Source organism: Aegilops tauschii, chromosome 2, assembly GCF_002575655.3.
Source record: "Aegilops tauschii subsp. strangulata cultivar AL8/78 chromosome 2, Aet v6.0, whole genome shotgun sequence".
NCBI lineage: Eukaryota > Viridiplantae > Streptophyta > Magnoliopsida > Poales > Poaceae > Aegilops > Aegilops tauschii.
In genome coordinates, this window is record NC_053036.3 from 513,967,942 (window position 1) to 513,991,387 (window position 23,446).

General features: G+C 48.4%; 1 protein-coding gene across 1 annotated transcript; it reads right to left on the reverse strand.

Annotated features, from left to right (window-relative positions):
- Window positions 1–21,912: 21,912 nt before the first annotated feature.
- On the reverse strand, window positions 21,913–23,105 carry LOC109777935 (uncharacterized). The gene has a single exon (XM_020336498.3). The coding sequence runs from the start codon at window positions 22,737–22,739 to the stop codon at window positions 22,134–22,136; it is 606 nt and encodes a 201-aa protein (XP_020192087.1). The 5' UTR covers window positions 22,740–23,105; the 3' UTR covers window positions 21,913–22,133.
- Window positions 23,106–23,446: the final 341 nt, after the last annotated feature.

The window sequence follows — 23,446 nt, forward strand, 5'->3', positions numbered from 1 at the left end:
AACGGGTGTTGACGAGCCTAGCATGTACAGACATGGCCTCGGAACACACGCAATACACTTAGGTTGACTTGACGAGCCTAGCATGTACAGACATGGCCTCGGAACACGGAAGACCGAAAGGTCGAGCATGAGTCGTATAGAAGATACGATCAACATGGAGATGTTCACCGATCTTGACTAGTCTGTCTCACGTGATGATCGGACACGGCCTAGTTAACTCGGATCATGTTTCACTTAGATGACTAGAGGGATGTCTATCTGAGTGGGAGTTCATTGAATAATTTGATTATATGAACTTAATTATCATGAACTTAGTCTAAAATCTTTACAATATGTCTTGTAGATCAAATGGCCCACGTTGTCCTCAACTTCAATGCGTTCCTAGAGAAAACCAAGCTGAAAGATGATGGCAGCAACTATACAGACTGGGTCCGGAATCTGAGGATCATCCTCATAGCTGCCAAGAAAGATTATGTCCTAGAAGCACCGCTAGGTGAAGCACCCATCCCAGAGAACCAAGACGTTATGAACGCTTGGCAATCACGTGCTGATGATTACTCCCTCGTTCAGTGTGGCATGCTTTACAGCTTAGAACCGGGGCTCCAAAAGCGTTTTGAGAAGCATGGAGCATATGAGATGTTCGAAGAGCTGAAAATGGTTTTCCAAGCTCATGCCCGGGTCGAGAGATATGAAGTCTCCGACAAGTTCTTCAGCTGTAAAATGGAGGAAAATAGTTCTGTTAGTGAGCACATACTCAGAATGTCTGGGTTACACAACCGCTTGTCTCAGCTGGGAGTTAATCTCCCGGATGACGCGGTCATCGATAGAATCCTTCAGTCGCTTCCACCGAGCTACAAGAGCTTTGTGATGAACTTCAATATGCAGGGGACGGAAAAGACCATTCCTGAGGTATATTCAATGCTGAAATCAGCGGAGGTGGAGATCAGAAAGGAACATCAAGTGTTGATGGTGAATAAAACCACTAAGTTCAAGAAAGGCAAGGGTAAGAAGAACTTCAAGAAGGACGGCAAGGGAGTTGCCACGCCCGGTAAGCCAGTTGCCGGGAAGAAGCCAAGGAATGGACCCAAGCCTGAGACTGAGTGCTTTTATTGCAAGGGAAGTGGTCACTGGAAGCGGAACTGCCCCAAATACTTAGCGGACAAGAAGGCCGGCAACACCAAAGGTATATGTGATATACATGTAATTGATGTGTACCTTACCAGTACTCGTAGTAGCTCCTGGGTATTTGATACCGGTGCGGTTGCTCATATTTGTAACTCAAAACAGGAACTGCGGAATAACCGGAGACTGGCAAAGCACGAGGTGACGATGCGCGTCGGGAATGGTTCCAAGGTCGATGTGATCGCCGTCGGCACGCTACCTCTGCATTTACCTACGGGATTAGTTTTAAACCTCAATAATTGTTATTTAGTGCCAGCTTTGAGCATGAACATTGTATCTGGATCTCGTTTAATTCGAGATGGCTACTCATTTAAATCCGAGAATAATGGTTGTTCTATTTATATGAGAGATATGTTTTATGGTCATGCCCCGCTGGTCAATGGTTTATTCTTGATGAATCTCGAACATGATGTTACACATATTCATAGTGTGAATACCAAAAGATGTAAAGTTGATAACGATAGTCCCACATACTTGTGGCACTGCCGCCTTGGTCACATTGGTGTCAAGCGCATGAAGAAGCTCCATGCAGATGGACTTTTGGAGTCTCTTGATTACGAATCATTTGACACGTGCGAACCATGCCTCATGGGTAAGATGACCAAGACTCCGTTCTCCGGAACAATGGAGCGAGCAACCAACTTATTGGAAATCATACATACCGATGCGTGCGGTCCAATGAGTGTTGAGGCTCGCGGAGGATTTCGTTATGTTCTCACTCTCACTGATGACTTAAGTAGATATGGGTATGTCTACCTAATGAAACACATGTCTGAAACCTTTGAAAAGTTCAAGGAATTTTAGAGTGAGGTTGAGAATCAACGTGACAGGAAAATAAAGTTCTTACGATCAGATCGTGGTGGAGAATATTTAAGTCACGAATTTGGTACGCACTTAAAGAAATGTGGAATCGTTTCACAACTCACGCCGCCTGGAACACCTCAGCGAAATGGTGTGTCCGAACGTCGTAATCGCACTCTATTGGATATGGTGCGATCTATGATGTCTCTTACCGATCTACCGCTCTCATTTTGGGGCTATGCTTTAGAGACTACCGCATTCACTTTAAATAGGGCTTCGTCGAAATCCGTTGAGACGACACCGTATGAATTATGGTTTGGGAAGAAACCTAAGCTGTCGTTTCTAAAAGTTTGGGGATGCGATGCTTATGTCAAGAAACTTCAACCTGAAAAGCTCGAACCCAAGTCAGAAAAATGCGTCTTCATAGGATACCCCAAGGAAACTATTGGGTATACCTTCTACCTCAGATCCGAAGGCAAGATCTTTGTTGCCAAGAACGGGTCCTTTATGGAGAAAGAGTTTCTCTCGAAAGAATTAAGTGGGAGGAAAGTGGAACTTGATGAGGTGATAGTCACCTCTTCCGAACCGGAAAGTAGCACAGCGCGGGAAGATGTTCCTGTGGTGCCTACACCGACTGGGGAGGAAGTTAATGATGATGATCATGAAGCTTCAGATCAAGTTACTGCTGAACTTCGTAGGTCCACAAGGACACGTTCCGCACCAGAGTGGTACGGCAACCCTGTCCTGGAAATCATGTTGTTAGACAACGGTGAACCTTCGAACTATGAAGAAGCGATGGCGGGCCCGGATTCCGACAAATGGCTAGAAGCCATGAAATCCGAGATAGGATCCATGTATGAAAACGAAGTATGGACTTTGACTGACTTGCCCGATGATCGGCGAGCCATAGAAAATAAATGGATCTTTAAGAAGAAGACAGACGCGGATGGTAATGTGACCATCTATAAGGCTCGACTTGTCGCTAAGGGTTATCGACAAGTTCAAGGGGTTGACTATGATGAGACTTTCTCACCCGTAGCGAAGCTGAAGTCCGTCCGAATCATGTTAGCAATTGCCGCATTCTATGATTATGAGATATGGCAAATGGACGTCAAAACGGCATTCCTTAACGGCTTTCTTAAGGAAGAATTGTATATGATGCAGCCGGAAGGTTTTGTCGATCCTAAGAATGCTAACAAGGTATGCAAGCTCCAGCGCTCCATCTATGGACTGGTGCAAGCATCTCGGAGTTGGAACATTCGTTTTGCTGAGATGATCAAAGCGTTTGGGTTTACACAGACTTATGGAGAAGCCTGTGTTTACAAGAAAGTGAGTGGGAGCTCTGTAGCATTTCTCTTATTATATGTGGATGACATACTATTGATGGGAAATGATATAGAATTATTGGAGAGTATAAAGGCCTATTTGAATAAGTGTTTTTCAATGAAGGACCTTGGAGAAGCTGCTTATATATTAGGCATCAAGATCTATAGAGATAGATCAAGACGCCTCATTGGTCTTTCACAGAGTACGTACCTTGACAAGATATTGAAGAAGTTCAATATGGATCAGTCCAAGAAGGGGTTCTTGCCTGTATTGCAAGGTGTGCAATTGAGCACGGCTCAATGCCCGACCACGGCAGAAGATAGAGAAAAGATGAGTGTCATCCCCTATGCCTCGGCCATAGGGTCTATTATGTATGCCATGCTGTGTACCAGACCTGATGTAAACCTTGCCGTGAGTTTGGTAGGAAGGTACCAAAGTAATCCCGGCATGGAACACTGGACAGCGGTCAAGAATATCCCGAAGTACCTGAAGAGGACTAAGGATATGTTTCTCGTTTATGGAGGTGACGAAGAGCTCGTCATAAAGGGTTACGTCGACGCTAGCTTCGACACAGATCTGGATGACTCGAAGTCACAAACCGGATACGTGTATATTTTGAATGGAGGGGCAGTAAGCTGGTGCAGTTGCAAGCAAAGCGTCATGGCGGGATCTACATGTGAAGCGGAGTACATGGCAGCCTCAGAGGCAGCGCAAGAAGCAATCTGGATGAAAGAGTTCATTACCGACCAAGGGGTGATTCCCAATGCGTCGGGCCCGATGACTCTCTTCTGTGACAACACTGGAGCTATTGCCCTTGCCAAGGAGCCCAGGTTTCACAGGAAGACCAGGCATATCAAGCGTCGCTTCAACTCCATTCGTGAAAGTGTTCAAAATGGAGACATAGATATTTGTAAAGTACATACGGACCTGAATGTAGCGGATCCGTTGACTAAACCTCTCCCTAGAGCAAAACATGATCAACACCAGAACGCTATGGGTGTTCGATTCATCACAATGTAACTAGATTATTGACTCTAGTGCAAGTGGGAGACTGTTGGAAATATGCCCTAGAGGCAATAATAAATGCTTATTATTATATTTCTTTGTTCATGATAATTGTCTATTGTTCATGCTATAATTGTGTTATCCGGAAATCGTAATACATGTGTGAATATATAGACCACAACGTGTCCCTAGTAAGCCTCTAGTTGACTAGCTCGTTGATCAACAGATAGTCATGGTTTCCTGACTATGGACATTGGATGTCATTGATAACGGGATCACATCATTAGGAGAATGATGTGATGGACAAGACCCAATCCTAAGCATAGCATAAAAGATCGTGTAGTTCGTTTGCTAGAGCTTTTCCAATGTCAAGTATCTTTTCCTTAGACCATGAGATCGTGCAACTCCCGGATACCGTAGGAGTGCTTTGGGTGTACCAAACGTCACAACGTAACTGGGTGACTATAAAGGTACACTACGGGTATCTCCGAAAGTGTCTGTTGAGTTGGCACGGATCGAGACTGGGATTTGTCACTCCGTATGACGGAGAGGTATCTCTGGGCCCACTCGGTAATGCATCATCATAATGAGCTCAATGTGACTAAGGAGTTAGCCACGGGATCATGCATTACGGTACGAGTAAAGTGACTTGCCGGTAACGAGATTGAACAAGGTATTGGGATACCGACGATCGAATCTCGGGCAAGTAAAGTACCGATTGACAAAGGGAATTGTATACGGGATTGATTGAATCCTCAACATCGTGGTTCATCCGATGAGATCATCGTGGAACATGTGGGAGCCAACATGGGTATCCAGATCCCGCTGTTGGTTATTGACCGGAGAGGCGTCTCGGTCATGTCTGCATGTCTCCCGAACCCGTAGGGTCTACACACTTAAGGTTCGGTGACGCTAGGGTTGTAGAGATATTAGTATGCGGAAACCCGAAAGTTGTTCGGAGTCCCGGATGAGATCCCGGACGTCACGAGGAGTTCCGGAATGGTCCGGAGGTGAAGAATTATATATAGGAAGTCCAGTTTCGGCCACCGGGAAAGTTTCGGGGGTTATCGGTATTGTACCGGGACCACCGGAAGGGTCCCGGGGGTCCACCGGGTGGGGCCACCTATCCCGGAGGGCCCCATGGGCTGAAGTGGGAAGGGAACCAGCCCTTAGTGGGCTGGGGCGCCCCCCCATGGGCCTCCCCCTGCGCCTAGGGTTGGAAACCCTGGGGGTGGGGGCGCCCCACTTGACTTGGGGGGGAAGTTTCCCCCCTGGCCGCCGCCCCCCCCCCCTTGTAGATGGGATCCAGGGCCGGCGCCCCCCCCCCAGGGGGCCTATATATAGTGGGGGGGAGGGAGGGCAGCAGCACCACAGCCCCTGGCGCCTCCCTCTCCCCCTGCAACACCTCTCCCTCTCGCAGAAGCTTGGCGAAGCCCTGCCGAGATCCCCGCTACTTCCACCACCACGCCGTCGTGCTGCTGGATCTCCATCAACCTCTCCTTCCCCCTTGCTGGATCAAGAAGGAGGAGACGTCGCTGCTCCGTACGTGTGTTGAATGCGGAGGTGCCGTCCGTTCAGCACTCGTTCATCGGTGATTTGGATCACGGCGAGTACAACTCCATCAACCCCGTTCACTTGAACGCTTCCGCTCGCGATCTACAAGGGTATGTAGATGCACTCCTTTCCCCTCGTTGCTAGTATACTCCATAGATGGATCTTGGTGATGCGTAGGAAATTTTAAAATTCTGCTACGATCCCCAACACCACCTCCTGGGCTGCCCTCTCTCTCCCCTCAGGCCCACTAAAGCCCAATACTTCCCCGGGGGGTTCCGGTAACCCCTCCGGCACTCCGGTTTTATCCGAAACTTCTCCGGAACACTTCCGGTGTCCGAATATAGTCGTCCAATATATCAATCTTTATGTCTCGACCATTGAGAGACTCCTCGTCATGTCCGTGATCATATCCGGAACTCCGAACAACCTTCGGTACATCAAAACATATAAACTCATAATAAAACTGTCATCGTAACTTTAAGCGTGCGGACCCTACGGGTTCGAGAACTATGTAGACATGACCGAGACACCTCTCCGGTCAATAACCAATAGCGGAACCTGGATGCTCATATTGGTTCCCACATATTCTACGAAGATCTTTATCGGTCAGACCGCATAACAACATACGTTGTTCCCTTTGTCATCGGTATGTTACTTGCCCGAGATTCGATCGTCGGTATCTCGATACCTAGTTCAATCTCGTTACCGTCAAGTCTCTTTACTCGTTCCATAATACATCATCCCGCAACTAACTCATTAGTCACAATGCTTGCAAGGCTTATAGTGATGTGCATTACCGAGTGGGCCCAGAGATACCTCTCCGACAATCTGAGTGACAAATCCTAATCTCGAAATACGCCAACCCAACAAGTACCTTTGGAGACACCTGTAGAGCACCTTTATAATCACCCAGTTATGTTGTGACGTTTGGTAGCACACAAAGTGTTCCTCCGGTAAACGGGAGTTGCATAATCTCATAGTCATAGGAACATGTATAAGTCATGAAGAAAGCAATAGCAACATACTAAACGATCGAGTGCTAAGCTAACGGAATGGGTCAAGTCAATCACGTCATTCTCCTAATGAGGTGACCCCGTTAATCAAATGACAACTCATGTCTATGGCTAGGAAATATAACCATCTTTGATTAACGAGCTAGTCAAGTAGAGGCATACTAGTGGCACTCTGTTTGTCTATGTATTCACACATGTATTATGTTTCCGGTTAATACAATTCTAGCATGAATAATAGACATTTATCATGATATAAGGAAATAAATAATACTTTATTATTGCCTCTAGGGCATATTTCCTTCACCTCAAACCCGGGGGGTTGCTTGACATATACCAACTCATTAATAGGACCATTAAGGAAAGCACTTTTCACATCCATTTGTTGCAACTTAAAGTTGTGATGAGAAGCATAAGCAATCAACAAACGAATGGATTCAAGGCGAGCAACGGGGGCAAAGGTTTCACCGTAGTCGATACCCTCGACTTGGGAGTAGCCTTGTGCCACCAACCTTGCCTTGTTGCGAACAATGGTCCCATGGGCATCTTGCTTGTTCTTGAATATCCACTTGGTTCCAATGACATTGTGGTTCCCCGTTGGCCTTGGCACCAATCTCCACACCTTGTTGTACTCGAAGTTGTTGAGTTCTGCATGAATGGCATTAAGCCAATCCGGATCTTCGAGCGCCTCATATACCTTTGGGGGTTCAACACAAGAGACAACGCGTGATGTTCATAATAGTTTGCCAATTGTCTACGAGTGCTTACCCCCTTTTGGATGCTCAAGCACATTCTTCATGAGATGACCCTTGGTGGAGAGCTTGGAGGCAATCTTGGCGGCACGACGCTCCAATTCCTCCTCGGGGGTGAGACGAGGAGCGGTCACTTGATCATCTTGAGCGCCGTCTTGAGCTTGTTCTTGATCTTGAACTTGCTTGGAGGAGAGAACTTGACCTTGGGCATCACATGGTGACTGAACACCGTCTTGAGGTTGATCTTTCCCTTGGTCATGTTCATTAGGTTGAGGGCCTTCACTTTGTTCTTCAGAAGCGTGTGGGCCTTGGGTTGGTGATGGCTCCACTTGAGTGGAGCATTGTCCTTCTCCTTCGGCCAAAAGGGGTTCCTCGATGGGTAGGATAAACCCAACTCCCATTCTTCTTATTGCTTGAGGAGGAATTTCATCACCTACATCACAAGTGCCACTTTGCTCCACTTGGGAGCCGTTATTCTCATCAAACTCCACGTTACATGTCTCCTCAATAAGTCCCGTGGACTTATTGAGGACACGGTAAGCATAAGAGTTTGTAGCATAACCAACAAATATGCCCTCACAAGCTCTAGCCTCAAATTTAGTCAAACGAACACCTTTCTTGAGAATGAAACACTTCCACCCGAACACCCGAAAGTACTTGAGGTTGGGCTTGTTACCGGTGAGTATCTCATATGGAGTCTTGTTCAAGCCCTTTCGGAGGTAGAGCCGATTGGATGCATGACACGCGGTGTTGATGGCTTCGGCCCAAAAGTTGTACGGAGACTTGAACTCCGCCATCATGGTCCTTGCCGCATCCATCAACGTCCGGTTCTTCCTCTCTGCTACACCATTTTGTTGAGGGGTGTATGGTGCGGAATATTGATGCTTGATCCCCTCATCACTAAGAAACTCATCCAAGGTGTAGTTCTTGAACTCGGTGCCGTTGTCGCTTCTTATAGTCAAGATCTTTGCATTGTGTTGACGTTGGGCTTCATTCGCAAAGTCAATGACGGTTTGTTGGGTCTCGCTCTTCCTCTTGAAGAAATATACCCACATGTATCTTGAATAGTCATCCACAATCACCAAGCAATACTTTCTACCCCCAAGATTATCAAAGGATGGAGGCCCAAAGAGATCCAAGTGAAGGAGCTCCAAAGGCCTCTTCGAGTAAATGATAGTCGTGGGAGGGTGAGCCTTCTCATGTAGCTTTCCTTTGATACAAGCACTGCAAGCACGATCTTTAGCAAAACTAACATTTGTTAGTCCACGAACATGGTCCCCCTTAAGAAGACTTTGCAAAGATCTCATATTGACATGGGCTAGACGGCGATGCCAAAGCCATCCCACATCAACTTTAGCCATTAGGCATGTCGCGGTCTTAGTGGGTCACTCCGAAAAGTTGATCACATAGATACCGTTCTCGACATGCCCAACGAAGGCTACTTTAAGAGTCTTGCTCCACAAGAGGGCCACGGTATCAATATCAAAGAATGTGGCAAAACCCATGATTGCAAGTTGACAAACGGAAAGTAAATTGTATGCAAGGGACTCAACAAGCATGACCTTCTCGATCGTGAGATCATGAGAGATGACAACTTTGTCGAGTCCCAATACCTTAGAAGACGAGGCATCACCCCACTCGACATTGGTGGGCATGGATGGAATCTTGTGCACGTCCACCACCAAGTCCTTGCTTCCGGTCATATGATTTGTAGCTCCACTATCGAGCAACCATGATCCCCCACCAGAAGCAAACACCTACAAGAGATCAATGCTTGGTTATAGGTACCCATTTTGTAATGGGTCCTTTGATGTTAGTGACAAGGGTTTTAGGAACCCAAATAGACCATTCAATGTACTCATAAAGAGAACCAACAAATTTGGCATAAACATGCCCATCACTAGCACGACATAACACATAAGAAGGGTTAAAGTCGCCGGCTTTGTTGGGAGGGGTGGCATTGCCCTTCTTGACACCACCACCCTTCGCATTGTTCTTCTTCTCCTCGGAAGCACCCTCTCACTCCTTCACAAAAGTTTGCTTGAGGGGAGGAGGTCGTTTGGTCTTGTCATTCTTCTTCTTGTTCTTGGGCTTGGGTGCGAACCCAATCCCCTCCTTGGCCACAACTTCCTTTTGATTGCTCAAAAGGTCGTTGAGGTTCTTCTCACCTTGTATGCACGACACAAGTCCTTTCTCAAGTTGCTCTTTCAAATTAGCATTCTCCTCAACAAGATGCACATGCTCACAACAAGGGTTAGTAGCATTTGCATTATCAATTAACACCATATGAGGAAATGTGGCTTTCTCCTTGGTTAGCTTCACTTGGAGTTGATCATGAGACTCCTTGAGGCTAGCATGAGAACCCTTCAAGACTTTGTGAGCCTTGTCAAGTATGTCAAACTCCTCTTTGAGTCTAGCAAGGTCAACCCCAAGCTTGGCTTTCTCGGAATTGAGCACACGAGAAACAACAAGAGCATGATCAAGATCTTTCTTTAACTTAGCATGATCATCGTTGTGTGACTCCTCAAGAGCCAAACGAAGACCACGCTCTTCCTCAAGAGCATTGGAAAGATCCGAAATCTCATCGGCATAGTCTCGACTATGCCCCTCCATCTTAGAGATGGTATCTTCGTGAGCCTCGATCATGTCATTGGCTTCACCAAGTTGTTCCAAGAGAGCAACGAAGTGCTTCTTGGATTTACCCTTGAGTTTACCCATAAAGGACTCAAACTCATTCTCCTCCACATTAGATCCCTCATGTTCATCAATGCAATCCGTCAAAGAAGGATGATCAATGATGGTAGTTTTGATGTTGGGGGTTACCTTGTTGGTGGCTTTAGCCATGAGGCACTTGGCGATGATGCTCTCATTAGGAGAATCGAAGAGAGACACACGTGGAGTCGTCGCAATGGCAACGGAGGCCATGGCAACCGACCCACCTTCTTCTTCATCATCATCATCCTCATTGTACTCTTATTATACCACCAAAGCCTTGTGAGGAGTCTTCTTGGTGAAGTTGCTCTTGTTGGGAAAATACTTGGCCTTGTCCTTTCGGATGAGCTTGCCACCATTGTCTTCCCTCTTCTCATAAGGGCACTCCGCAACAAAGTGGCTCACATTGCCACAATTATAGCAAGCTTTAGCGCCACTTGAGTTGCTCTTGTTGAAGTTGGGCCTCGTGTTCTTCTTGTTCCAAAATTGCCTAGAAGCAAGAGCCATGTGTTCATGATAGTCATACTTTGTATCTTCGGGGTTGCTCTCCTCTTCATCCTCTTCTTCTTCTTCAACATAAAACTTGGCCTTCAATGCAAGGTTGGGCTTCTTTGCCCTTTGGGAGCGAAGCACCGCATTGTCGGTGGTCTTGTCCAAGATGCTCATAGCCACAAACTCATCCAACACTTCACTTGAGGACAAAGTGTGGAAGTCCGGCCTTTGACGAATGACGGAGGACATGGCCTTGTGGTAGGGCATCATTTCCTTGAGGAATTTGTGCTTGATCCAATTGTCATCTGTGTCCTTGCTTCCATGATCTCGGAGTGAGACCGCGAGTTTGGTTACTCTCCAATAAAGCTCACGAGGTTCTTCATCCTCTTTCATTGCAAACTCGTCGGCTTCATCTTGCACCACTTCATAGTTGGAGCGTTGAATGCTTGCGCTTCCCCGGTAGAGGGAAACAACTTGGTGCCATGCATCTTTGGCCATGGCATAGGGCCGGAGATGAGGAAGATCTTCGGGTGGAATTGCATCTTGGATGATGAAGAGAGCATTCTCATTGAATTGATTATCCGCGGCTTCTCGAGGAGTGAAGTTGCTTCGGTCATGCGAATAGAAACCTTCTTCAATGATTCTCCAAAGATTACTATTCACATGATTTAAATGACGCTTGAACCGATATACCCGAGAATCAAAGTCCTCATTTTTCACAATCTTAGGAGGAGGACCGGCATGATTTAAGTGAGTAGAAGGAATCGGTCCACCATAAACAAGTGGAGGTTCCACATGGGCAAAGATGCCGGTGCCATTTTTACCACTAGAGGAAGGGGCTTTTTCACTAGTAGCTTCCCCCTTGTCGGAGTTAGCATCCGTCACCTTGTTAGTGGGATCACCCACTTTCAACGGTACGGTGGATAGTTTAAGCCCTTCAATGAATTTATTAAACATGCTTTCAACCTCGGTCGTCATGGAGGTTTTCAATGTGTCCAAGGCCACATTGAATTCCTCACGAGAGACCGTGGTTCCCCCATCGCCCGTAGACGAGAATGGATTCACACCGGAGTGCTCCTCCGCACCGTCTACGGTGTCAACCATACTCTTCAGATGGCAACGTCCTTAATAAAGAGACGAGGCTCTGATACCAATTGAAAGGATCGATATAGTTGACTAGAGGGGGGTGAATAGGCAACTAACAATTTTTAGCTTTTCTTTACCAAATTAAACTTTGCATCAAAGTAGGTTGTCTAGATATGCAACTAGGTGAGCAACCTATATGATGCAACAACAACAAGCACACAAGCAAGCCAAAGGATAAAACACAAATGAACTTGCACAAGTAAAGGGATGAGATAACCAAGAGTGGAGCCGGTGGAGACGAGGATGTGTTACCGAAGTTCCTTCCTTTTGAGGGGAAGTACGTCTCCATTAGAGCGGTGTGGAGGCACAATGCTCCCCAAGAAGCCACTAGGGCCACCGTATTCTCCTCACGCCCTCACACAATGCGAGATGCCGTGATTCCACTATTGGTGCCCTTGGAGGCGGCGACCGAACCTTTACAAACAAGGTTGGGGCAATCTCCACAACTTAATTGGAGGCTCCCAACGACACCACGAAGCTTCACCACAATGGACTATGGCTCCGCGGTGACCTCAACCGCCTAGGGTGCTCAAGCACCCAAGAGTAACAAGATCCGCTAGGGATTAGTGGGGGAATCGAATTTCTCTTGGTGGAAGTGTAGATCGGGGCCTTCTCAACCACTCCCGAACAAATCAACAAGTTTGATTGGCTAGGGAGAGAGATCGGGAGAAAATGGAGCTTGGAGCAACAATGGAGCTTAGGAATGGAAGAGGTAGTCAACTAGAGGAAGAAGACGCCCCTTATATAATAGGGAATCAAATCCAACCGTTATCCACTTAACCAGCCCGTGACCTGCGGTACTACCGCCCCTGACAAGCGGTACTACCGCAAGGCCACACAGTGCTACCGCGAGTGACCGCGGTACTACCGTTGCAACGGCAGGAACTAGGTCAGGCCTGAAGCACAGAGGCTGAGGGCGGTACTGCCAGAGGTGCGGTACTACCGCTCTCCCTTGCGGTACTACCGCAAGGCAGGAATGGCCTAGCCTGGGAAAGGCACGGATGAATAAAAATACATCCGTGCCTACTTCCGCTGAAAAACAATCGATGCAAAAATCCGACACGGTACTACCGCACAAGGCATGCGGTACTACCGCACAGGGAGCGGATGTAAAAAAATACATCCGCCCCTACTTCCGCTCATGTGCCTGTGCCAGACCAGAACTCACGGTACTACCGCGCGCATGGGGCGGTACTACCGCGTAGGGCGCGGACGTAAAAAATTACGTCCGCCCCTACAGCCGCACGAGCAGCTGAGTCTGGTCTGAGGCCACGGTAGTGCAGCTCCGTAGGAGCGGTACTACCGCGGGCGCCTACGGTACTACCGCAAAGGCTTGCGGTACTACCGCAAGGGCCTGCGGTACTACCGCTCCGTAGAGCAGTACTACCGCATGCCCCAGAACAGCAACACTTAGGAATCCTTCTTTTTGCATAGAAATGAGGTGAACGGAGAATGCTCCAAAGTGCAAGGGGAAAGGTGGTGAAGGAAGAAAACGTGTACGTGAAGATTCCACCCGAACCTTTCCGAAGCGGACCCCCTCTTAATAGTACGGCTTTTCTACGACTCAACTCCACCGAAAAGAAACGTAGAAAACGCCGTCTTCAATAGTCTTCGAGGGGCACCAAACCATCTTGTGCCTAGCGATGAAACATCTGAAAAACTCAAGGCACGCGATTAGTCCGCAAAAGCATTGTCATCAATCACCAAAACACCTTAGGGATAAATATGCCCTTACACCGTGACGCTCCAGGATATTGCTATGATCACCGGTCTTCCTATCGAGGGGAATCCTCTATGTATGAACACCGATTCTGATGGGTGGCGCGCGCAGATGCATGCCCTTATCGGTATGGTTCCTCCGGAGCCTTGGGAACCAGAAGCAGAAGACAAGAAGAAGGAAAGAGTCATAGTCGGTGCTCCTTTCGGTTGGATTGCATGGAACTTTGGTACTTGCCCCGAGGAAGCTAATGAGGATGAGGTCAAGACATATGCTCGTGTCTACATGTGGTACGTTATATCCAGGACTATGTTTGCTGATGGCACAGGCAAGAATGCTCCATGGATGTGGCTGAAGGCGTTGACCGTCTTCGATAGCAAATGGAGTTGGGGTTCGGCGACACTGGCTTACTTGTATAGACAGATATGAAGTTGTTTCTTTTTTACTTCATTGCTACATTATCAATGTGATCTTCCTGTTAATTCAACCATTTTCTCTTCTATGTGCAGTTGGACGAAGCCTATTGTAGGCCATCTGAAGGTATTGGTGGTTGTATGCTCGCACTTTCCATATGGAGTTGGGAGCGTTTGCCGGTTGGACGACCGAAGACAGTGAAGTACGAGGATTGGGACGACAAAGACGACCCACTATGGCTCCCCACTTGGGCTTACAAGTGGGATGTGTTAAATGAGACGACGGATGATCCCTCGGTCATGTACAAGTTGTACAAGACTGAGCTGGACATGATCACGGCTGAGCAGGTGACTCGACATTGCATAAGTGATTCTCATGCTTCTATCATAACTCCAAATCAATTTTGCATTCTATGCTATTTTGCAGGTGGAATGGGAGCCGTATGGAAGTGGGGATAGTTTTGGTAACCCTATAGAGTTCAGGTTGAATCCGATGTGCACTAGGGATAGGGATCTTTGGCATATGCGGTGCCCACTCATATGCAACTGGGCGGTTGAGCTTCACCTGCCACATCGGGTGTACCACCAGTTTGGTTTGTTCCAGCCACACCCGCCGGAGTGGAAGGACACATACAAGTTGCTACACGCGTAACATATAATTAACCTTGAGCACTTAGCAGCTTCTCGGCGGTTTCGATGGTGCTAATATTCTGACTCTAACTTGCAGGTTGGATAGGAAAAAGCAGCGGAAGATCAAGGATTGGGCCAAGCATCACAGGAACTATGTCGTACAGTTCGCGCTTAGTGTGGAGCAAGCTAAGGCTGGAAAACGAGCCCAGCTTCGTGAGCACTGCCCGATGGCGTTCAACAACTATCTCACATGGTTTCTTGCAAGTACCCGTGTGGAGGTATGCAAGCCAGCGTATAATGAGGAGATTTTGGAAGATCCCACCGTTTTCGACGAGCTAACCCAGCACGAGTACAACGCATTAGTCAGGAAAGGCAACTCAGTCCCTTCAGCTCCAATGATGAACTTTGTGGTATTTGCCCTTTTTGCTTTTCCATTCGCATTATTCACATTTTCGCTTCCCTGACACGTTAATGTCGTTTCTGTTCATAGCGTGCCCAGATCAAGAAAGCAGCTGATGAGACCGAGACTATTCTGGAGATAACCCCGGTTGGGAAAGGCGATGGGGAAGGTGCACTACGAGCATTCATTAAAGTTCACGTGTCCTTCAAACTACCACTTAACATGTGTTGCTACGTTCGATAGCTAATTCACTTGTACATGTTGCAGCGCCAGGGCCAAAAGTTAAGGCGACTATCAAACCTTTTTGTTTGTCGTGACCCCGAGTATGTATCACCAGAACGGTCTAGGTCGGCGACACCATCAGATCCCACTTCTGGCCATGGTGATCCTTTGGATGATGAGGATGTGGGTGTGGTCACCCAAGAGGTATGGCATGAGCATATATTGAATTATTGATGCATTGCTAACTTTATCCTCACACATGGTCTTTTCCATATCTTTTGTTGTTGTAATAGGATCCTGATGATATGACCTTGGGGACCTATCAAGTTCGGTCAGCATACGAGTTAAAGCCTAGGAAGGGAATCAATAAATACACACCTGAAGACTTCACCCAAAGAGTCAAAAGGATGGCCGGCACCTTGCGGATGGCGGCTTTGTATGACTATGTGGATGACACGGAGGAACCGGAGCCGGAGGCAGAGCGTGTTGCTCTTCCTAGGAAGGCGAAGAAGATAGCAAACAGGAGGGGGGAGCCAAAAAGCGCACAAGGAACTAGTCGTCGTCCTCTATTTGTTATGTAACTCGCCTAGTGGGCGTTTTGCTTATGTTGAACTTGTCATGTCGTTGAACCTGGAGCGGTGGTAGCTAAGAAATGTTGTCTTTGTTGAACCTGAAAATGTTGTCTTTGTTGAACCTGAAAATGTTGTCTTTGTTGAACCTGACATGACCCAGTTAATCTAAGAAATGTTGTCTTTGTTGAACCTGACATGACCCAGTTATTCTGTGATGCATGCCTGAAAATGTGCCTGACATGACCCAGTTCGAGGGACAAAAAAACACTAAGTGTTGGTGTGGCGCCTAGCACAGAGGCGCCACATCGTATAGTGCAGCGCCCCAGAGCTAGGCGTTGCACTATACAATGTGGCGCCTAGCCTGGAGGCGCCACACCAAGACTTAGGGATTTTTTCGCCCCAAAATGGATGCAACTTTCTGTTGCTCTTTGGACAACCCTTCCCAGTCGTGCAACGCCTCCAAGCTATGCGTCGCACTAAGCAATGCAACGCCTAGCTCGGAGGCGTTGCACGCGCGGGAAGAGCTGTCCAGAGAGCAACAGTTTGCAAGTTACAGACTGGTGTGGCGCCAAGCTTGGAGGCGCCACATCGTATAGTGCAATGCCCCAGAGCTAGGCGCTGCACTATACAATGTGGCGCCTCCAAGCTAGGCGCCACACCAAGACTTAGCGATTTTTTCGCCCCAAAATGGATGCAAACTTTCTATTTCTCTCTGGACAGCTCTTCCCAGGCGTGCAATGCCACCGATCTAGGCGTTGCACTAAACAGTGCAACGCCTAGCTGGGAGGCGTTGCACGCCTGGGAAGAGCTGTCCAGAGAGCAACATAAATTTTGCAAGTTACAGACTTGTGTGGCGCCTAGCCTGGAGGCGCCACATTGTATAGTGCAACGCCCCAGAGCTAGGCGTTACACTATACAATGTGGCGCCTCCAGGCTAGGCGCCACACCAGTCTGTAACTTGCAAAATTTCTATTGCTCTCTGGACAGCTCTTCCCATGGCCAAGTCCACCACCAAGGCCAAGACCATCACCACGGCCAACACCACCACCACGGCCTAGACCACCACCATGAGCTCTACCACCACCACGGCCTCTTGTAAGTCCTAGTTGTCGACCTCTTTGTTGCCTAGATCCTCTTTGGCTACCACTTGGTTGGCTACCATTTGGTTGGCTTGGCACTTGTTGGCTACCACTAGGTTGGCTACCACTTGGTTTCCTTGGCACTTGTTGGCTACCACTTGGTTGCCTTCGCACTTGTTGGCTACCTCTTGGTTGGCTTGGCACTTGTTGGCTACCACTTGGTTGGCTTGGCACTTGTTGGCTACCACTTGGTTGGCCCCCTTGTGTAGCTCCTTGTTGGCTTGTGCTAGCATCATTTTTCTTGGACCTTTTCCTTGGTTTCGTACATTTTCTTTTGTTGTGGCCATGACCTTTGCATTGCCCACAACGGGAGCTCTCACGAGGCTCTTGGAATTGGTCGTTGCCCGCTTCGCGGCGGCCACCATGGCCCCATCCGTCCATGTTGCCTCTAAGACGCTTTGTCTTACGTCTACCCCGTTTAACAACCTTCAACTCCGGATCCGGCCATAGTTGAACTCCATGGTACTCCGGCCATTGTGATTGGTCAAAGTATGGGTGAAAGCGGGGAGCCCATGTTTTCTTGACCGTCATGATTGAGAACTCCAACTCCCTCACGGTGAGGGGGTGATTGATGTCCACATTCCTAACGCGACCGGCGGTATACAAGTGTGAGCATGGGAGATGAAGCAACAATGGCCTCCCGCAAGAGCAATCACAACGTGTTAACGACACCTTGAAAGCCCGACCTCCATGTTGGCGGCCATCGTTTGTGGTTCCTCCTAGCTCTTTCACTTCGTACTTCCACTCTTCGTTGTCATATAGTATAGCTTCTTCTAAGTCCGCCTTCCGTGATTGAAATTCCAACCATTCATCAACCTTGGGTGGGAACTTGTACTTGTACTTGCGCTTGTTCTCACCCGCTATCTGTGCATCCGTTCGAGTACTTTAGAAAGTACGCATTCATCTTGTCAAATGTGTATTGAATTATTGCCGTCACGGGTAATCCACGTGCACCTTTGAGCACCTTATTGAAGCATTCGCCCATATTGCTTGTCATTTGACCATATCTCCGACCATCTTCATCAAAAGCACGTGCCCACTTGTTCCGGTATTGAATGTGCCTATTGAGAAAGTCTTGACCCCCGGGATCAAGTTTTTTGTGTGCGAGCAATTTGTTATACAAAGTGGCGAACCGCTTGTCGGAGAAAGCGAGACAACAATCTTGAAGATCATCGGCCAACTCCTTAAGGCCACATGCCCTATAGAAGTTCGAACAAAAGTGCCTCATGCACCATCGATGGTGCAACGGAGCATGCCTGGGAATGTCAATCTCCACCGCGTTAAGAATTCCTGGATACCGATCCGATATGACACAAATTTCCCTTTGAGCGGGTAACACCTTCGTCCTCAAAAGATGCAAAAACCACTCCCAGTTGTCATTGTTCTCCACCTCAACCAAAGCAAATGCCAATGGCAACACACGGTTATTGGCATCACTTGCTATCGCAACCAACAAGGTGCCCTTGTATTGTCCGGTCAAGAACGTGCCATCAATGGCAATGACCGGCCTACAGCGTTCGAAAGCCCTCACGCATTGCTCGAACGCCCAAAATGCACGGCCAAATACTCGGACTTTCCTTCCTTCATGAACCGTTGTTTTTTCCCCATGAGGCTCGACCACATGAACCGTGCCCGGGTTTGTCGCGGCCATGGCTAACAACAACCTAGGGATTCGGTTGTATGCTTCCTCCCAAGTACCATACAACATCTTAAATGCGTCTTGCTTCGCCTTCCATGCCTTGCCGTACTTCACCTTGTAATGAAAGATGGCTTTCACAAGGTCAATGACATGTTGGACGCTCATTGTTGGAAGTGTGGATATTGAGTTGGAGAGCCTGTAAGCGATGAACTCGGACGTGAGTTGTCTGTGGTCTTGGGACACAATCTTGCCATCCACCCTTTTGCCTCGGCACATGTGAGTTGGCACACAACTCACTACGTGCCAAGTGGGACCTCCTTTCCATGGTCTTGCACGCACAATCCACAGACATATTTCATCTTCACATGCACATGCAACCGTGTAGCGCACATTGACGTCCGAGTTCACCACCTTGTGTGGACAATAATGCGTAACCGAGTAGTTGTCGAGCCACATCTTCAATTCCAAGAAGGTTTCGAACTTAGACCCTTTAGCAATCCAGTTCTTGTCGTCTTCCAAATCACGGTGAGAGCTTGGCGCCTAACCCCAAGAGATATACCTTGGCCACCATCTACCACGGCTTCATCCGCGAGACTAACCTTGAACAATGTAGTCCGATGATCCCGACCGAATACCTTCTCGAAAGCTTCGGCCTCCTTCACCGTGAACCCCTCCTCATCAACTTGTTCATCGGGACCTTCGTCATCCGAATCCGATGCATAGCCACGGGAATAAGGGATGGAATGGTCCATTGTCTCTTGCAAATGATATTTGTCGAGATCACCCACATTGTTGTCATGGAGATCAACTTCATTGTCATCGTCCGCATACTCATCATTCTCCTCTTGCAAAGCTTCATCTTGGTTGTTTGTAAACGGGCTCAATGTTGGCCTCACTTCTTGGGTCAAAAGAGGTTCAACAATTTCATCTCGCTTCAAAGGTGGGGGGCTACTAGCAACCAAAGGGGAGGGGTTCCGGTTCAAGTCCAAATGCAAACTTGAATCAACCTTCTTCGTTGCAAATAACTCAAGAGCCTTGACAAGTGATTCGGCCACCGTCTCCTTGTATGCAACCCAACGTTGCTCCGAGTTGACACGCATTGTCTTCCAACGGATGTGCATTCCAAAACCAACATTATACCTTCCCTCCAACTCAACGATATCACTAGGGTCCATCCAATTCAAATCTTTCCTCACTTGTTGCAAGAGCTCCGCATAGCTAGGACTACTATCAAACACCATGTCAAGCTCATCCGGGTCCGGTTCAATATTGCCTTTCAAGAAGGCGTCTTTGTCCCCATGATGAACAAACACACATGTTCTTCCCATCCCTATAAGCATTCAAACAACACAACGTAACATTGCTTCCATGAGTACTAATCCAAGGATTAACACGGAATACAAACACTAAAATATATATGAAACAACAACCCTAACCCTAAACCTAAACCTAACCCTAGCACCAACATAAGAACACCCATAAGAATAACCCTAACATACTAACAAGCCTAATCATAGGAAATTGGCAAACAAACATCTCACATCTCCATGCAAATCTCTAGATCCAAACAAAACTAGGGTTTCCCCAAACTAGCAACAATTGAGCAATTTGATAACATTACTTGGATGAAAACAAGGGGATCGGAGAAGATTACCTTGAGGGAGGGTTTGACTTCGAAATCCACGGACAAATTCTTCAAATTTGCAAGATTTAGGAGAGGATTTGAGAGGGGGGAGAGGGGGAGAGGGGGCAAAGCTCGGGTTGGGGTGTGTGGGGTGGGGGAGTGGGGGAGGGGGGCCAGCCAAGCGGCTGGATAAGTCACAGTGCAGCGCCCGAGCGCTAGGCGCTGCACATTACATGTGTGGCGCCTAGCTCGGAGGCGCTGCACTGATGGGTGCGGGCCCAGGGGCTGCCACGGTGGACAGAGGTGCAACGCCCCAGAGCTAGGCGCTGCACCGTAGGGTGTGGCGCCTGCGTGTCGGACGCCACACAAAAAGGTCAGCGACGTGAAATAGTTTCGCGGGCAGTTCATTCTGTGATTTGAATTCGTCCCGAGGTCAAAATTGTCAAATTTGCTGCCGGTGGACATAGGGCAGCAAAGCAAGGATGACAACAAATCTAATAATGAAAGAGGTGTGAATGCTAGACTGGCAAGAAAAGAAAGGAGCCAGGATGGCAGGTTTGTTTGATGATTGTAGCACTTTAAACACTACTTGCATCATTGCACCTGTTCCAAACCGGGCTTGATCAGGGCTCAGCCCGATCCTGCATCCACCAATGGTCAACAACACTACGACACGTCAACCATTATTATTTGGTATTATATTTAGTTTCTTTACGACCTTGTACTCCCAACGATTACTAAGTATTTGTCTTTTAGAGATTTCAAATGGACTACCACATACGGATGTATATAGACATATTTTAGAGTGTAGATTCACTCATTTTGCTCCGTATGTAGTCACTTGTTAAAATCTCTAGAAAGACAAATATTTTAGGAACAGAGTGAGTAATTTTTTTAAAGGAAAATACTACCTTGTAAATGAAGTTGTTGTAGGTGGAGGTGAGCTCATTCTCCACTCCACCCAACCTCTCTCATCCATGTAAGGCCCACTAGATCCTTCTGGCTTGTGAGAGTTAATTACCCACTGCCCTTCAGTCTCCCTCATTCATCCGAATCCATGAGACTCTCTACTTGGAAAGAAGAAGATAAGCAATAAAACAAGGAGTAAAGAATAATGCAATTAGGGAGTCTCAAACCTCACGCTTGCCTCTGCATGTAGCTTGAACAAACCAGTAAGCGACCACCTCACTCTTGTTTTGAATGAATAAGTATTAAAACTACATTTCAACGCCTATTTATTTACCGCGACACGAATCAACTAAACAATCCACCATTCTACCCTCTCCCCCTCCTTCGGGTCTCCTCCCCTATTTGCGCCCTCCAACCGCCGCTCCTTCTCTTAATCTATGGCATTCTACCTTCTGAATTTCAAAATCTTGGAATGGCTCCGCTGCTATAAATCTTGCACCGATGCTCTCATGACTATGCAATTACACAAGTGCGGTGTTGCACGCTTGTTTGAGTTTTTCTTTGCAGTGTTGCAAGTTCATTGGTTGTTGTCTACCACTAATTCAATACAACTCAATTAAAATACTTTATCTATAGGCACGATCCTTCCTGTACGACAAGTGCCCGATACTACAAATCAATCCGTTTATATGTTGTTCACTAACACATCAGACGGTGCATAGGAATTGCTCGTACACCTATCGGATGCACACAATTTGATACATAGGATAATCGTTGCTAGACTAGAGTTAAAAGCAACTATATGATACAAACTCATGAAGACTCAAAAGCATCGGTTGGTCACAATCTTTCACAATTTTTTTCAATAAAAAAAGCTGTAGCATCGGACTACTCCAAGTTTGTGTGGCGGGCCCTCATCTGGGCCGGGCTTTGGCCCAGAACACCCGCGAGCTCGAGCACCACCATCTCGAACAGCACAAACATGGCCCCCTCGTACAGGCTCCCCATCGGCAGCTTCGCCTGCGCCGCCGCGCCATCCTCGTCGTCAGCCATGGTCTGCGCGGGGAGGTGGGCCACCACGTCGGCCTGGCGCCCAGGGAAATCTCCCTCCGGCCTCGCGGTGAGCAGCACGACGCGCGCGCCGGCGCCTCGCGCCACGCCGCAGATGGCGTCGACGGTGGAGAACGCGCCCGGTCCCGCGGAGGCGACGAGGAGGTCTCCCGATAAGGCGGGCGGCGCCGTGACGTCGCCGACGCAGTGTGCGGTGAGGCCGAGGTGCGCCAGGCGCATGCAGAGGGCGCGCATCATGAGGCCCTCGCGCCCGACGCCGTGCACGAACACGCGGCCTCCCCGGGAGGACGCGGCGGCGAGCTCAGAGACTAGGACGGCGCGCGCCGGGGGGTGCGCGGATGGCGCGGCGAAGACGGCCGCGATCTGAGCGCATATGGCGGAGGCGTCGGCCAACGCCGGGGAGGCGGCACCGCGGCCGCTCATCGTACAAGACTACAAGTTTATCTTATCCGCAGCTCTCGTGGAGTGGTGGAGCACTGGACTCCTTTAGTCAACGGCCTCAGCCCTTTGGATGCGGTTGATGGGGTATCATCACAAACTTCGGCCGCGCTTGGCATGGGGTATTTTTACCAGCTCAAAACCAAGTGTGGACCCGTATTACGCACCTGTAAAATAAATAGGGCACGTCTAGATGTGCTCTAATTATTGCACATCTAAGGCCCCGTTCGGATCCTCTCCTGCTCCCAGCTTCTAGGCTCAGCGCATGGAGCTGTTCCGAACGCGGCAACTTCAAGAAGCTAGCTTCGCGGAGCACACGACCCTGCCAGTGCAAAAACGAGAAGCTAGTCGAACCCAGCTCCCAGCTTCCAGCTCAAAACGAGAAGTTGGAGTTCGTTGAAATTACATGGGAATGCCACCACTAAGTTGCGTACCGGTTCGATCTATTTCCTCCCGAGCTCCTGTACGAGCCAGCGAGTAGACGTGGACCCTTCCACACCTTTCGCTCCGAACTGGGCCGGCAGCCCATGTCACCATCTGCGTTCCCTAACAGCTCATGCCCGTGTAGCCCAGCGCCAGCCCATGCAACGGAGGGAGAAGCTGGCCACAGCCTCCCGAACACACGCAGCACCTCACGGGAAGCTGGAAGCTGGAGACGTGGATTTCATGAACCTGGAGGACTTCCGGACGGG

Bases quoted from the DNA above. Each gene is read 5' to 3' on its own strand.
- LOC109777935 (XM_020336498.3), bottom strand. From the start codon at position 22,739: ATGAGCGGCCGCGGTGCCGCCTCCCCGGCGTTGGCCGACGCCTCCGCC.